At 42.7% G+C, this 14,328-nt stretch overlaps 1 protein-coding gene across 1 annotated transcript; it reads right to left on the bottom strand.

Moving 5' to 3' along the window:
- Positions 1 to 4,467: 4,467 nt before the first annotated feature.
- Positions 4,468 to 13,514, bottom strand: LOC119652730 (zinc finger protein 43-like). The gene is made up of 3 exons (XM_038057026.1): positions 13,407 to 13,514; positions 5,799 to 6,097; positions 4,468 to 5,734 (listed from the first exon to the last, which is right to left on the bottom strand). Exons 2-3 carry the CDS (start codon positions 6,001 to 6,003, stop codon positions 5,184 to 5,186), a joined length of 756 nt encoding a protein of 251 aa, XP_037912954.1. The 5' UTR covers positions 6,004 to 6,097; positions 13,407 to 13,514; the 3' UTR covers positions 4,468 to 5,183.
- Between the last annotated feature and the right edge of the window lie 814 nt (positions 13,515 to 14,328).

The following is a 14,328-nucleotide window of genomic DNA, read 5'->3' as shown; positions in this document are numbered from 1 at the left end:
TCTACGACAAGGGGATGCCCTATCATGAGTCCTTTTTAACCTGGATCTCGAGAAAGTGATCCATGATGCTGAGGTAAATGCAAGAGGTACGATCCTCTTTAAGTCCACCCAACTACTGGCCTATGCTGATGATATCGACATCTTGGGAAGAACGACCCGAGACGTACAAATTGCCTTCATCCAGATCGAGCAGGCGGCAATCGGGGCGAGATATTGGGCTGCACATCAATGAAGGCAAGATAAAATATATGGTGGCAACGTCAGCACCGAAGACCAACCAACCAACAACATCAAACTGCACTGGTCAAACAGAAAGAATAAGGATAGGAGAATACAACTTTGAAACCGTTGACAATTTCTCCTATCTAGGGTCGAAAATCACAACCGATAACAGCTACGATGATGAAATCCGCGCACGGTTGTTGTCAGCCAACAGAGCCTATTTCAGCTTACAAAAACTGTTCGGCTCCAAACGTCTCACCATAGGGTCAAAGCTTTTACTGTAAAAGACTATGATCTTGCCAGTCCTCATGTATTCCTCGGAAACTTGGGTTCTTAGCAAGAAGAATTGCGAACTATTGGCCGCGTTCAAGAGAAGAATCCTCCGAAGAATTTTTGGCCCCCTACATTAGGATGGACGATTCCGTAGCTTACATAACGACGAAATCTATGAACGATACCATGACCGTCAGGTTGTGGATAAAATCCGGCTCAATAGGTTACTGTGTGTGAGTCACTTAATCCGTATGGATGAGGAGGATTTTGGCGACAATTGTATTTCATTATAGTGTCAAATATTTGAGCAAGTGATATGTCGACCGATGTAATGAATTTCGAATTTGCCGGTCCGAATGATGTTCGAATGACTTCGCTAAAAGATCGAAAATTGAAGCCAGGGCATTACATGCGTTTTCTTAAGAAACCGAAGGTTTATTGACTAGTTATAACAGATTAATGGTCTATTAAGATTTTATAGTTAATAATCACATTCTAATTTTTAAATGCGTTTTTCTCGAAACTGCATGGTGAAAATTGGCTGCCAACGTAGCTCAAAATCTATCCAGCGGAATTCTTTGAAATTTTCACGGCTTATTCAAGACATATTTCTACGGTGCGCAAACTAGGATAATTGCAATTCATGGGGCCGTTTTTTTATGCATTAAAGAAGCCGTAAAAACACTAAAGTTTATAAAAAAAAGTTTAACAAGGCACCAACAATTCACCTTTCAATAATTTTTAGTAATCCTAGTTTGCGAACCGTGATTAAGAGCACATGTTAAAATGCTGTTTATTTTTAAGGTTTTGTGGGAAACTATCTGTCTGTCATACCTGATTTACTTGCAAACGGCTGAACCACTTGTCACGAAATTTGTTGAGAATATGTGGCCTGTGTGTCCCTTTACATGCAGCGAGTGGCGCCATTTTATGTTGAGTTTGAATGTGGGGTTCCCCATACGAAATGGGAGTGTAAAATGTTTTTTTTTTACAGAATATGATCATGTGGGGACTCAAATGAAAGTGATATTAGTTGAAACATATTGGAGTGGGGATTTAAAATGTGTGCTTAGAGTTTTTGCAAGTGAAACAGGTCTCGTTCTTAGAATCAATCCAACCGAAAAATCTGAAAAAATCACAGAAATGCATCTAGGGCCCAAAATAGATCCCGTTCCGATATCTGCACAAATCTTCTTATTTTTCTTCAGCCTTTTTCCCGTTCACAAGCGGGGTCGGCTCGTCGTGATCGGTTTCGCCATTTGGCTCTATCATTTTGAGGCTTTTAAATCCCCATCCAGCATCCAGCAAAATGGTATCAGCATAGGCGATAATATAGGGCATAATTCTGAAAAGTTTGAAGATAATCCAACTATCATTAACAAAGTTATAGAAGATCAAAGTTTGGCATTGCAGGTAAATCTAAGGCGCTCTAAAACGTGTATGATGTCATCATCATATAAAGTGAACTTATATGACGCGGGGGTCCATGGTATATTTTAGTTTTCCTCTTTTGACTTTTTTTTTATTCTTTCTTTCAGTTATTCTAGGTAGACATATGTATGTATATGTAAATGCGAATAAAGCTTGCATGTAGTAACCAATATAATAGACATGTGTGTGCCTTGTTACCAGTGGTTTTTAATTTACGTACAGTAGTACAATTTAGAGGCCCACATATATATGTATGTATCGTCATGCGCTAATAGGCAATGCTTATTTATTTAGGATGAACACAGTAATTATGTTTTTGATATGTAATGTTGGAGTTTCGCATAATATATATTTTGTATTTTTAGCGATGTGCGAATAGAAAATTGTGCATAGTCTTTTTGGCATAAGATGAACACAAAATATACCCGAAGCGCCGAGCTTCCGGTATCCCGCCTTGTTTTCTCCTAAGATGAGTACAACGCCCTTCAGAATGGCAGCAGAAAAACATCGTTTTTGGAGATGGGTACATAAGTTTTTCTGCACTGCAATAATGAAAAAATGGAAAAATTATTACGCATGCTCAAGATATTAATAAATATATTCGTATTTGTATCTTTATCCAGTTCTTTTTAAAAAAAAAAAGGCGAAAAAACGGCCCTTAATGTAGATAGGAAGACTGGCTATAGGGAGACTGACACCAGAATAATTTGGCCGATGTCCACGACCCGGATTATTTAAGCATATTTTCCAACTGTCACATGAAAAACGGGCGCCTTCTTTAGAACCTTCTTCCACTGTCTAGGAAAGATGTCGGATTCCCAAGATCTTTGTACAACGGAAGCAGGAGATTTGCGGTTACTGCAGGTGTAACGATGAACAGCTCTTCGGGGAGACCTTCAAAACCAGCGGCTTTACTTCGTCTGAAAGCATTAATGGCTGAAGTGCTTTCTCTCCTGCTTGGAGGAACAGTCCAGTGGAACAGGAGAGGAACCGAATGTGATACGATCAAGAACTGCCGTGAAGTGTTTTTTGCACCTCATCAGTTGTTTGTCATTGTGGACTAGCCCAACAGTACGTTTTCGGAATACCAACCAAACCTGGAAACCCACACATTACTTCGGCCTAGCCCTCCGGTTTTAGAGCCTTCAAATCAAGGAATTCTTTTGAACAACGAGAGGAAGGAGGTTCACCATCCCATTGCAAAATACACACTCAGGAGGTCGTGCTTTCCCAATCTTGTGCGAGTAAGATGGAAGGCTTAGTTGGGTAAGAAAATCTTCTCACGCTTTCGATTCGGCACGCACCTAAGTTCACAATGAACCGTGCAGTCCATTTGCCTCGTGTCTCGTTTCGCTAAGCGAGATCCCACTAATTTAGTGTACGTTGTCTTTATTCACGCGCATCTACTTCCCTTGAGTCTTCTACCTTTACGTCCTTAGCAAGAAGGACAACGGGAACCACTCCCGCGATCATCATCACGGCCGGTTCAAAGACAGTGCGATAATAATAATAATAATCGTTGGCGCAACAATCCATATTGGATCTAGGCCTTGAAGTGTGTTAGAGCACTTCATTCAAGACCGTAACGGTACACTACAGTAGACTGTAGGAGGCAATGTGGTCAGCATTGCGCTCGCCCGAGATTATTACCCTGATTTGACTCAGGTACTCATTCACAGCTGAGTCGACTGGTATCCGACGTCAAATCACGATACAAATTCCACTGTCACCAGTGAGATTTGAACCGCGACCTTCCGTTCGGTAGCCTAGTGCTCTAACCACTCAGCTACCCGGACACCGGCCAAGAGCATTAATTTATACCTCTGCACCGTAGAGCAGAATAGATTGCGTTCCACTCATTAAAAGACATCGCCTGTTAGATGTAGGACCCCAATATTTGCGATTAGCCAACTTAAGGCCGAAACTCCAGCTGTAGCCTTGTTTGCTGTTGCTTTGCTTTGTGCGGAAAAGCTCATCTTTGAGTCAAGAGTCAATCCGAGATACTTAACTATTTGTTTTGACTTAATTATCGATTCCTCGATCGATATGGGATGCAAGGTTGAGACTTCAGTTAGGATAACTGCTTCCGCTTTTTCCAATGCAAGGCTGACACCATGAGTAGTCATCCATCCGTTTACCCGACGCATCAATATACAACCCTGCTTTGCGCCTGTTCAATACTGCGTACAGTAACATCATCTACATAACCGAGTAGGCGTGACTCTTCTGGTAAGACTTAGCAGACGATCGTAAGAAGCGTTCCAGAGATCCGATCCTAGGATAGATCACTGTGCTACCGGCGACGTGATCTACATCTTCCTCTGCTCTCTAGTGTGCCATAAAGCAGAGAGAAGTTTCTCAGATAATCCCGCAATGTCCGTGGCATTGCTGACATCAAGCTGTGGATCTCCCTGATCTAAAACCGAACTGATTTGGAGATAAGTCGCCAGTATGTATTCGTTTGATAGAGGCTCGAGGGATAATCGAAACATCGTGAATGAAAGAGAAGTTCTTTTGGTATTTTAATTAGAAAGAACGACCTAGGCTGCTTATGAAGTTTATTTTCACTAAATACAATACAAAGTCAAGTGACACGTTAAACCTAAATAGGGTATGTTGTATAAAATATATTTTTAACTACTCACTCATTCAGTTGAGTATTACTTTCTCCCTGCTATCATCCTTACTAAATCGTTCCAATCTCTCCCAAAATCGCATTCAGCTTAAGATAAATACTGTTCAGTTCTTTACAGAATTCCAATGTCACTATTCCCGCAAATAAAATAAAACTAAGTGGGGAAAAATCGTGTTGCTAACGCGACATTGACATCCTCTAAACAAAAATATCATCTGGTTTGAAAATCAATTCTAACAGCTTGTGTCCGTGGAGTTTTTATGGAAGGGTCCTTGGCTCGTCGATATGGCATTTCCTTGGGATAATTCGACGTGCGATTCGAAAGTAACGGGTCAATCTGGACAATATTCTTATATGCGCCCCATGTCCACTTCCAAGTTGAGTATGGGACACGAACTCTTAAGTACGGGCTTTAAATTTACATTCAATGAGAGCTAGAAACACCTGAACTTATCCGATATGTAGTCGGCGGCCATAATGATGGATAGCACGGTTACGAGTGTTTTATTTTGCAAAAAGGACTCTCTTCTTCGCTTCATTTACTTCACTGTTCGTATCCAAGCTTCATGCAAGAAAGTCCTTTCGACCCATCACTTCCATAGAACTCCCTCGCACTAAAATTCTACAAATGGTCGCTTGTGTCCACCGCATGGTTCCGGCACGGTCTGTGCGACTCCAGCGACGCCAGCGTGTAGAAAATTCTGCCGCAACTACTGCAATTGTATTGAGGCGCCTCAACATGCGACGCCATATGCCGGTTCAGATTATGTTGATTATGAAACTCTGAGAAGCAAATCTCGCAAACAATAGGATTTGTATGAACGCGCCGATGGGCGTTCAAGTTCTTCCGGTAGTAGAAAACTCTCGGACAGAAATCACAGCGATACAAATCGTTACCCGCGTGCACGGTCCGCATGTGCTCGTTGAGCGTTTTCCTATGAGCAAAACGCTTATGGCAAGTGTCGCATCGATGCGGATACTTGGGACTGTTATCCACGGGCTCCTTCGTATCCGAGAAGTCCTGGCATGATTTGCACGTGAAACTCTCTTCCTCTGATCGTTTCGTATCGAGCATGAAGAGCTTTGAACATTTGGAGCATTGTTCCTTCAGTTGGGAGATGATTGCGATTAGAAGATGCTTTGAACAGTGAACGCCGCGACGATCACCGAATTCTGCAATTGGACAGGACTTATTAGATAAACGAAGGCCAGGCAGGACAAACACACAGACACTTACCTTTGTCGCAAATAGTACAGAACTTTTGCTGAAAGTGGAGCCTTTTTATGTGAATTCTGACGTTCTCTGTGGAAGATTCGTACAGGCAGCCGGGACACTTGACGATGTCGATTTTGGACATGTAATCTTCGTAACTGGCCTCCAGATCTACTCCGTCATCACTCTCGCAATTGTTGCTTATGGGCTCTTCCATTGCGGATGCCATTTAAATTTAATCGGCATTTATTATCCAGGCATGGACGATGAAACGATTTACAATACTCCTCGAGTAGTTTGAAGGATGAACCAAGAATGCGAGCCTAATGCAAACAAATAATTGGAAAGTTACTTTTGAAAATACTTGCCGACTAAAAGTAGAATATGTCTGCAATTATTGTGCTCAATTTTGCTATCTAGATTAAGCCTACAACTATCATATGTGCGTACTTTCCGAAACGCTCACACTCCTCTACTTTTCTGCGCCAAGCGCTCCTGGGCCGGCACACTCATCGGCCATGCATTACAAATTATATCAGGTCAGCGGATCCAGGTAATACGTGTCAGATTAATGGTGACGATAGAGCAACACAGAACAGTGTCAACTTGATGTTGAGATAACTTCATTGCCAGTAGCGAAAAAGGATCTAGCGATGTTAATGTATCTAGCGGCATCAAATTTGCTACCACTATCAGCACAAAGCACGTTTCCTAGATATACGAATTTACCGACACCTTCGACGCTCTGCAACGCAATGCAAATGGGAAGAGTGCGATGATCCATCAGAGAAAGAACCTTGATTTTGTTGCTGTTTATCTTCAGTCCAACTCTATTCACCTCTCTTCCCAAATCCAGAACCATTTGGCCAAAATCAATGACCCGGTGAGAGAATAAGCAGATGTCAATAATGTAGTCGAGATGTTTAAGGAATGTCATTTAAGCCCTCCACGTCCTCTAGTCAAGGCAAGAAGAAATGATATCGGTAGCCAGATACTCTGCTTTGAACTATAAATTCTTTTGAGATTCTATTTCGATGCAGCACGTAACATTTTGCGCTATCATATGTTGCTCTAATAATAACTATTAGTTTCTCGGGAAAGCCCCTCCTACGTGGGGCACTCCAGAGAGATAGAGAGAACTGGATCACATAAGCGATGTTATATTTGGAGGAGTCGCAGCCCCACATTGCTCATAGAAAGCATCTATTGATGCATAGCACTGTATAATTGTGATGGTCTTTAGCCTGGACCGGAATCTGCAGAGGAGTACTCTTCAGATCCCCTCATATCATTTCACGTGCGCACCTTACAGAAACCAATCATTAACCATTTTCGATAGCCAAAGGTCAACGAAGTGATGCGTTTCCCCTATCCGAGCCGTTATTGGCATTTCGGTAACAGTAAAGTTTCGAAATTTGCAGGGTGCTATCCCAGAGATGTCTTCCTCTCAGCACAACAAGCAGGAAATGCTTTGAGTGTATTTTTAAGCCCCAACTTACAGGGCACCGGGGTGATTGGGGTGGGAAGATATACAACCAGTCATTCCTCATTCTATGTTTTGTCTACCATAGATATCAATGAAGCACGAGAGCATAGTATTGGTGACTATACAATAACGGTGAAAAGTTTATGACTCCCTTCAAATTTAATTACTTCGTCATCGGCGACACACTCTCCCAGCACAAGGTCAACCAGAAGACCAATTGGGTTTCGACTGGCGACCGCGGAAACGTGGAGGCGGATGGATGAGTTTAAGGAGCTAAACGCTCTGTTGATGGCTGCGAGCGGGGGTGATTCTGATGTGCCAGAGTTCAGTTAATGTTAAAAAGTATGAAACGTTTGATGGAGTGTGCGTCGTGACCAAAGACATTCCACCATTGCACTGGTGAGGGAAGAAGCTGCCACAAACAGGATCGATTTCGCTAACGTATATCTCCTTTTGATGGTCCTGTGGGGACATGAATTGTGGACTTCTCATCCTCGATAACGAAGAGGTGTAAGGATACGGCAAGTCACCTGCGGATACCCATGGTTCACCTGAACAGAAACGAAATTATATTCTATCTGGATAGTATTTGCGTGCTGGTCCCAAGCCCAGGTAAAGGAGGAGGGTTTGAGGCAACACAATCTGTACTATCCTCAGTAAAACAAAAATAAAATGCTGAGATCGGGGAAAGAGGTAAATAGAGTATAGTTGGAGTTATTCCACTATGCTAAATATTATCTGATCTCTCTTGGTGACTGGTCCCGCGACAGGCCGACCAATAAAATGCACCCAATGTCGTTAGAAGCAAGATAATCGTATCGAGTAACAAGCCTCGGAAAAATGTTAGGGCGTCCACCTCAGTCGACGCGGCAGGACGGGCCCTGGTCCTGTCGAGAAATGGGTAACGGTTCTTGACGCATGGACGGCGTCAGGACGTGAGTAAATTAGTCCGAATAAAACAAATATGTGTCTGCACGCTTAATGTTGGCACCCTAACTGGAAATACCGATGAACTCGCAAGAGCCCTTCTCGGAAAGGCACATTGATATCTGCAATCTGCAAGAAACCAGATGGTCTAGTGCTAAAAGCTGCGACATTGAAAGCGAACGCGGTAAAAATGGCTATAAACTTCTCTATTTTGGTAGCCCACACACTCAATATGGTGGTGGCATTGCCACCTCAGAGGGTTTCCGTAATGCCATTAAAAAAGTCCAACGATTTGATGATCGGCTGATGAAGCTCACCATTATAGCAGCTGATCGCACTATTCACTTCTTCACCGCGTACGCACCACAGACAGGTTGACCTCATGCGTAGAAAGATGCTTTCTGACAACTTCTCGATGAAAAGACCTTCAACGTGCCCGCTTACGACTATATCAGCATTGCCGGCGAGCTTCATGATCATGTGGGCGAAAAGGCAGACGATAACAGGTACCATGGGGGAAAGGAGTTTGGAGCGCGCAATGAGGGTGGCGACCGTATAGTTGGACTCCCATGACCTTGTACTTATGAATACATGGTTCATTAAACGATGGTCTCATCTTCCTACATTTTATAGTGGAACCACTAAAACGCAAATCGATTATATTCTCATAATTTTACCACTGTGACTGATTGCAAAGTCGTTCCCTATGAGACCATCGCACCTCAACATCGGCTGTTGATTGCTGTCCTGCGAATTAAACCACCGATAAAACAGCGTGAGGAATGCACTGGCCCGCCGCGCATTAAATGGTGGTGATTTCGTGAGAAGAAAGAAGAAATGATCTCACTTATGCGATTACCAAACATTACGAATGTGGAAGAATCGTGGATCCAAATGAAAGACACAATCCACAAAGTGGCCTCTGCAACCCTCGGGGTTACCAAGCCGGGTAAGCGGTACATCAACCGAGATACTTGGCTTTGGAATGACGATGTTGAAATGAAGGTCCGTGAAAATAAACGCCTCTATCACAAGTTTCTCGACAATAAAACGGTGGCCAATTAGCAAATTATAAGAATGCCAACCGAGAAGCAAAGAAAACAATCGCTGTCACCCGAGCGGACCATTACAAAAATCTTTACGATAAACTGGACACCCGGGATGGCGAGAGAGATCAGTATGCACTTGCCAAAGCCGTTAATGAACGCAGACAGGATATCGAACACTTCTATTGCGTTAATGACAAGAACCGTACTTTGCTCTATTGCCGACATTTGGAGCAATTCCACCTGTCAGCGCAACTGAAGTCGAGGAGGCAATAAAACGAATGAAATCGGAGAAAGCCACAAGACCTGATGACATCGCATCTGAGCTCTGGAAAGCGAAAAGCTGAGACCCAACACTGTGGTTCAGTGAATTCTTTAATCAGGTTATCCACGAAGCTAGAACACCATCTAACTGGTAAGAAAGTACCACAGTTCCAATATGGAAAAAGAAAGGTAGTCCAGCAGAATGTTTAAATTACCATCCGATCCGGCTTCGTTCCCATACCATGAAGATTTTTGAACGCATTCTTGACAACCGTATTCGCGAAATCGTTGAAATAAGCGTAAACCTAGCCGGAACTACTGACGCAATACACGCTGCGCGGTTACTAATGGAGAAACAGCGTGAGAAGCAACGCCCTCTTTACATTGCATTTTTGGATCTAGAGGGAGCATTTGACCGTGTGCCACACGAACTCATCTGGTATGCCCTACAACACTTAGTTAGACGAAGTGTTTCGTGCCTCTGTTGGTGTTTGTCAAGGTAGCGCCCTCTCACTACTCCTCCTTATTCTTGTTATGGACATCGTCACACGGGACATCCAACGTCCAGCGCCCTACACACTGCTCTATGCAGATGATGTTTTTCTAGCATCTAATAGCAAAAATGATCTCGAGCAACTTGTCCAAAAATGGAATGATCGCCTCATGCAACACGGTCTCAGATTGAATCTGAATAAAACTGAATTTTTGACGACCGATCCCCGTGAATGCTATTAACCAACGGAGAACTGCGCTATGAAATTGCTTCATGCATTAACGCAACCTGGATGAAGTGACGTTCCACAAATGGTGTTCTTTGTGATCGACGTATCAACGAACGTCTCATATCCAAAATTTAACGCAATGTCGTCCGCCCTGTCGCTCTCTATGGTTCTGAATATTGTCCGAATATAAAAGACAATCAACAGCGTCTTGTGGTAATGGAGACCAAGATGTTGCGTTGGACGAGTGGCGTGACATGTTTTGATCACATCCGAAATGAGGATATCCGCGATTGTTATGGGGTTGCACCGATCGTGGAAAAGTTGCGAGAGAAGCGTCTTCGATGGTATGGTCACGCAATTCGTGCCAACGAGAATTCACTTGCCAAGATTGGTCTGAACATCGAAGTCGATGGTAAACGACCAAAAGGCAGGCCTAAACAACGGTGGCTTGATACGCTGGATGGAGATTTAAAAGGCTCTAGGTTGCATCCAGATCAGGGCATTTGATGTGGCTTTGTTGTTGTTTGTTGAATGGCGAAACCGATCACGACATGTCGACCCCGCTTGTGAACGGGACAAAGGCCGAAAAAAAAAGACATGGGTGTTCGCTCTCTATCGTCCTGTACTATATCACCACCATTCGGATCATTCTGGAGCAGTCTGTGGAATTTAGACCACTGTTTATGGATTTCGAGAAAGTTTTCGACATCGTGAATAGGGAGTATGCCTGGAATGCTGTACGCAGGAGGGGAATTTCTGAAAAAGTGATAGCCGTTATCTGAGCGACATATGATGCAAAGTTCCGGGTGCTGCATCTGGGTGAAATTTCAAAGGAATTTGAAGTCCAATGAAGTCCCATTTGCTCGGTGTCCCGTTTCTTCGTGTTATTCGTGACGTTCTTCATTCTACCTTGGCTGGAGGCCGTTAGGTGGTTCAATGGATTAAGCCATCTAAGTTTGACTAAATTGATGACATCTGTTTGCTCTCTTACCGAATTATGCACCTCTTGTGGATATGGAAAAGAAGGCAAGCACAATTGGACTGAAATAAACATCAACAAAATCAAAATTCTCAATTTGCTGGCCATCGCACTCTACCTAGTTGCATTAGTGGTCGAACATCGAAGGCTTCCACAAATGTGTATATCTGGGAAGCGTTGTGTTTGCCAACGGCGACACGGGACTTGATATTGCTCAACGCATTAACAGCACCAAGTGTTCTCATCTTGAATTTGCACAGAAGCGAGAGCTTTGACCGATTATAACTTTGTTAATAATAGTGCGGTTTTCACTAAATTTGGTAGGATCATGCTTTATGCTCTAGCCTACAGTGCAGCAATTTCGTGATTCTAGAGTGCTTAAGTTCACTCTAGAATCACGAAATTGGGGGTTTTCCTGCCAATTACTAAAAATAATAGTATTGTACTATTATTAACTTTATTTGAACAGGTATCGGTATGGAGGGTATTTCGGAACCTGGGCACCCATTCAGTGGCGGCTTCTTGATTTTTTTCATATTTTTCCGTTAGGTAGTTTCTGAGAATGGATCCGTTAAATAAATGATCTATTTCAACCGCCCGCACTCCCCACCTTTCCAACAAATAGCAAAACTCAGACCGGCTTCGAAAAGTACTAACCGAGACCTTTAAACTGATACCTCACGTGACTATATTTGATGAAAACAATGTACACCCCTCTTTTGTATGCATGGGCGTGAGCGTTCACAGTTCCCACCTTTCTACCGAATTCGGTGTCAATCGCTTTAACCGTCTCCGAGAAAAATGCGTACGACGGACAGACAGACAGACAGACACTAAACCGATGTTAATAAGTTTTTGTGTTTATCCACAACCAGACGGTCGTGGTACGCTCATAGATTTCGTCGTTATGTAGGCTACGGAATCGTCTATCCTTCCTAAATTCTTCGCAATTTTTTTGCTAAGAACCCAGGTTTCCAAAGAGTACATAAGGACTGGCAAGATCATAGTCTTGTTCAGTAAAAGGTTTGACCCTATGGTGAGACGAGCGAAACAGTTTTTGTAAGCTGGATCTGTTGGATGCCAACAACCGTGCGCGGAATTCATCGCGGTAGCTGTTATCGATTGTGCCATATCCTTACCAATTTCGTCGGCAAACCGGTCCCGGTCATAGGCGGCTTTAAAGTCGATGAAAAAATGGTGCAACTGATGTTCAGAGAAAATCTGATCTGCCACTCTGATACCTGCCGTAAAATACCACCGCTCTGATTCAGCCTATGGATCAAACCTCTCAAGGCATACTAGAAAAAAGACTCCTTATGGATATTGTCAGTCAACCTAATGTCGACATCTCACCAGTTTTAAGAAACTTCACTATCAAAGGTGCAATTTTCAATGCTGCGTTTGCCCGGCAACAAGTGAAATTTACCACACTAATAAAATCTTGGAAAAATGTTTGGCCTGCTACCCCCGTTCTTTACAAAAGAAGGCGAAGAATCAAACAATGATTTTTTGCCAGTTTTAGATGCTGCTCCTGAAAGTTGCAACAACATGGAAATGGCAGCACAATCAATTGAATGTATACGAGCGGATTTTCGATATCAACGCTGATTTAACAGACGAAGAATCATTAACATCAATGAAGAGATTGCCTTTAAAAGAGCGGAAAATTGCTCAAAAAGCTGCTGGAAATCACCTCCTGCGGTATCCCAGTCTGCCCGCTAATCCGCGACAACGAAGATTTGTTACAGAGGGACCCTGCGATACCACTTCATGGTAATCCTATAAGTTCTATACAATAAGTTTGAAATGCACTAAAAGTTTTAGATCGGTGCGCATTGATCATCTCCGCGTTACCTCCAATTACTTTTTTAAATTTTCCCCGAACAAGTATACGCTTCCCGGAGTTTTTTTCTAATGTAAGCTACTTCGTGTAGATTGAGCTTACCCATTTACCTGACGACTGCTCAACTAAATTCCCCAGCGCAGCTGAACTCAGAAGCAGAGCCTTATGTTAAACCGCCAAAATATGTAAACAAAATACAAACGTCGCGAAACTAATGGCTTCCGTGCAAAGCAGCTGAACCTTCATTGGTTTTTTCAAGCGCCAGTTGCTAATTATTTTCCGTTCCTTGCAAATTTGTATATATTGGTACTTATATCCTAAAATTTGTAATTGGTTCCTAGATAGGATTCCACCATTTGACTTACCGCTTTCGAAATAAACAACCAATCGCTTGCACAACGCACTGTCCTCCGCCGTATTACGCTGGTGGTTGACAGCTGTCACAGAAAGTGAGATTGAGTAGTGACATCTACTGTGGCGCAGTAGCGTCGTTCTTCATCTTAATTTTGAGGGTCACTTATAAACATTGGCGAAGAAGCGTTAAGTTGGCAGTGGATAATTTTAAACCAAGTTTAAAAATTGCTAACTATTGGTGAATCCCCGATTTGAATGGGTCGCTTCAAAACTTTCTAGGAGAACATTGCGACCTATCCTTGACTCGAACTGATTTCGTTTAAAGTGGGAAAACTCCGGAAGTCTTTTTTTTAATTTCCACATTTATTTTTCTCCGAAATATCTGAACGATTCAATGATAGTATAATTCTCACGCGTTATCTTTTGAAGAAATCTAAATCCTTTGTGCGCGCGCGCTCGTTAACAAAAAATATGTATAAGTATGTTAGAGATCGCGATGCTTAACAAAAGTAGGTTCCTGGGACCACCTTGGGATTAATATTTATTTTACCAAGTGGTATTGGTACTTCTTCTATTTTCATCATTATACTCGTTTTTAGTTTTAGTCCAGGACAGTACAATAGTGAGGACAATAAGTCCATTAATTTTCATTTTTTTGTGTTTTGAAAGGTATAAATTGTTGATTTCAAGGGCAGTGCTGTTGAATCAGGTGAGGAAAGAGCTAATGAGGTTCTGTACATACATACATGTTGCGATTGATATTCCGTTGGGAACCGACGTCTGCGTCAGCTAAATTTCACACAGCCTACGCAAAAGGTAATCAGCTGCACAAAATACGAATTTGGTAAAGGTTGAATTTCCAACCTTATCCTCGGAGAGGTCCCTTTCTCCAAACCTGGCGAAAACTGGTTCCGGTCGTCCTAGTCTGAGGGA

Source organism: Hermetia illucens, chromosome 3, assembly GCF_905115235.1.
Source record: "Hermetia illucens chromosome 3, iHerIll2.2.curated.20191125, whole genome shotgun sequence".
Lineage (NCBI taxonomy): Eukaryota > Metazoa > Arthropoda > Insecta > Diptera > Stratiomyidae > Hermetia > Hermetia illucens.
This window is presented reverse-complemented; position numbering and strand designations above follow the sequence as displayed.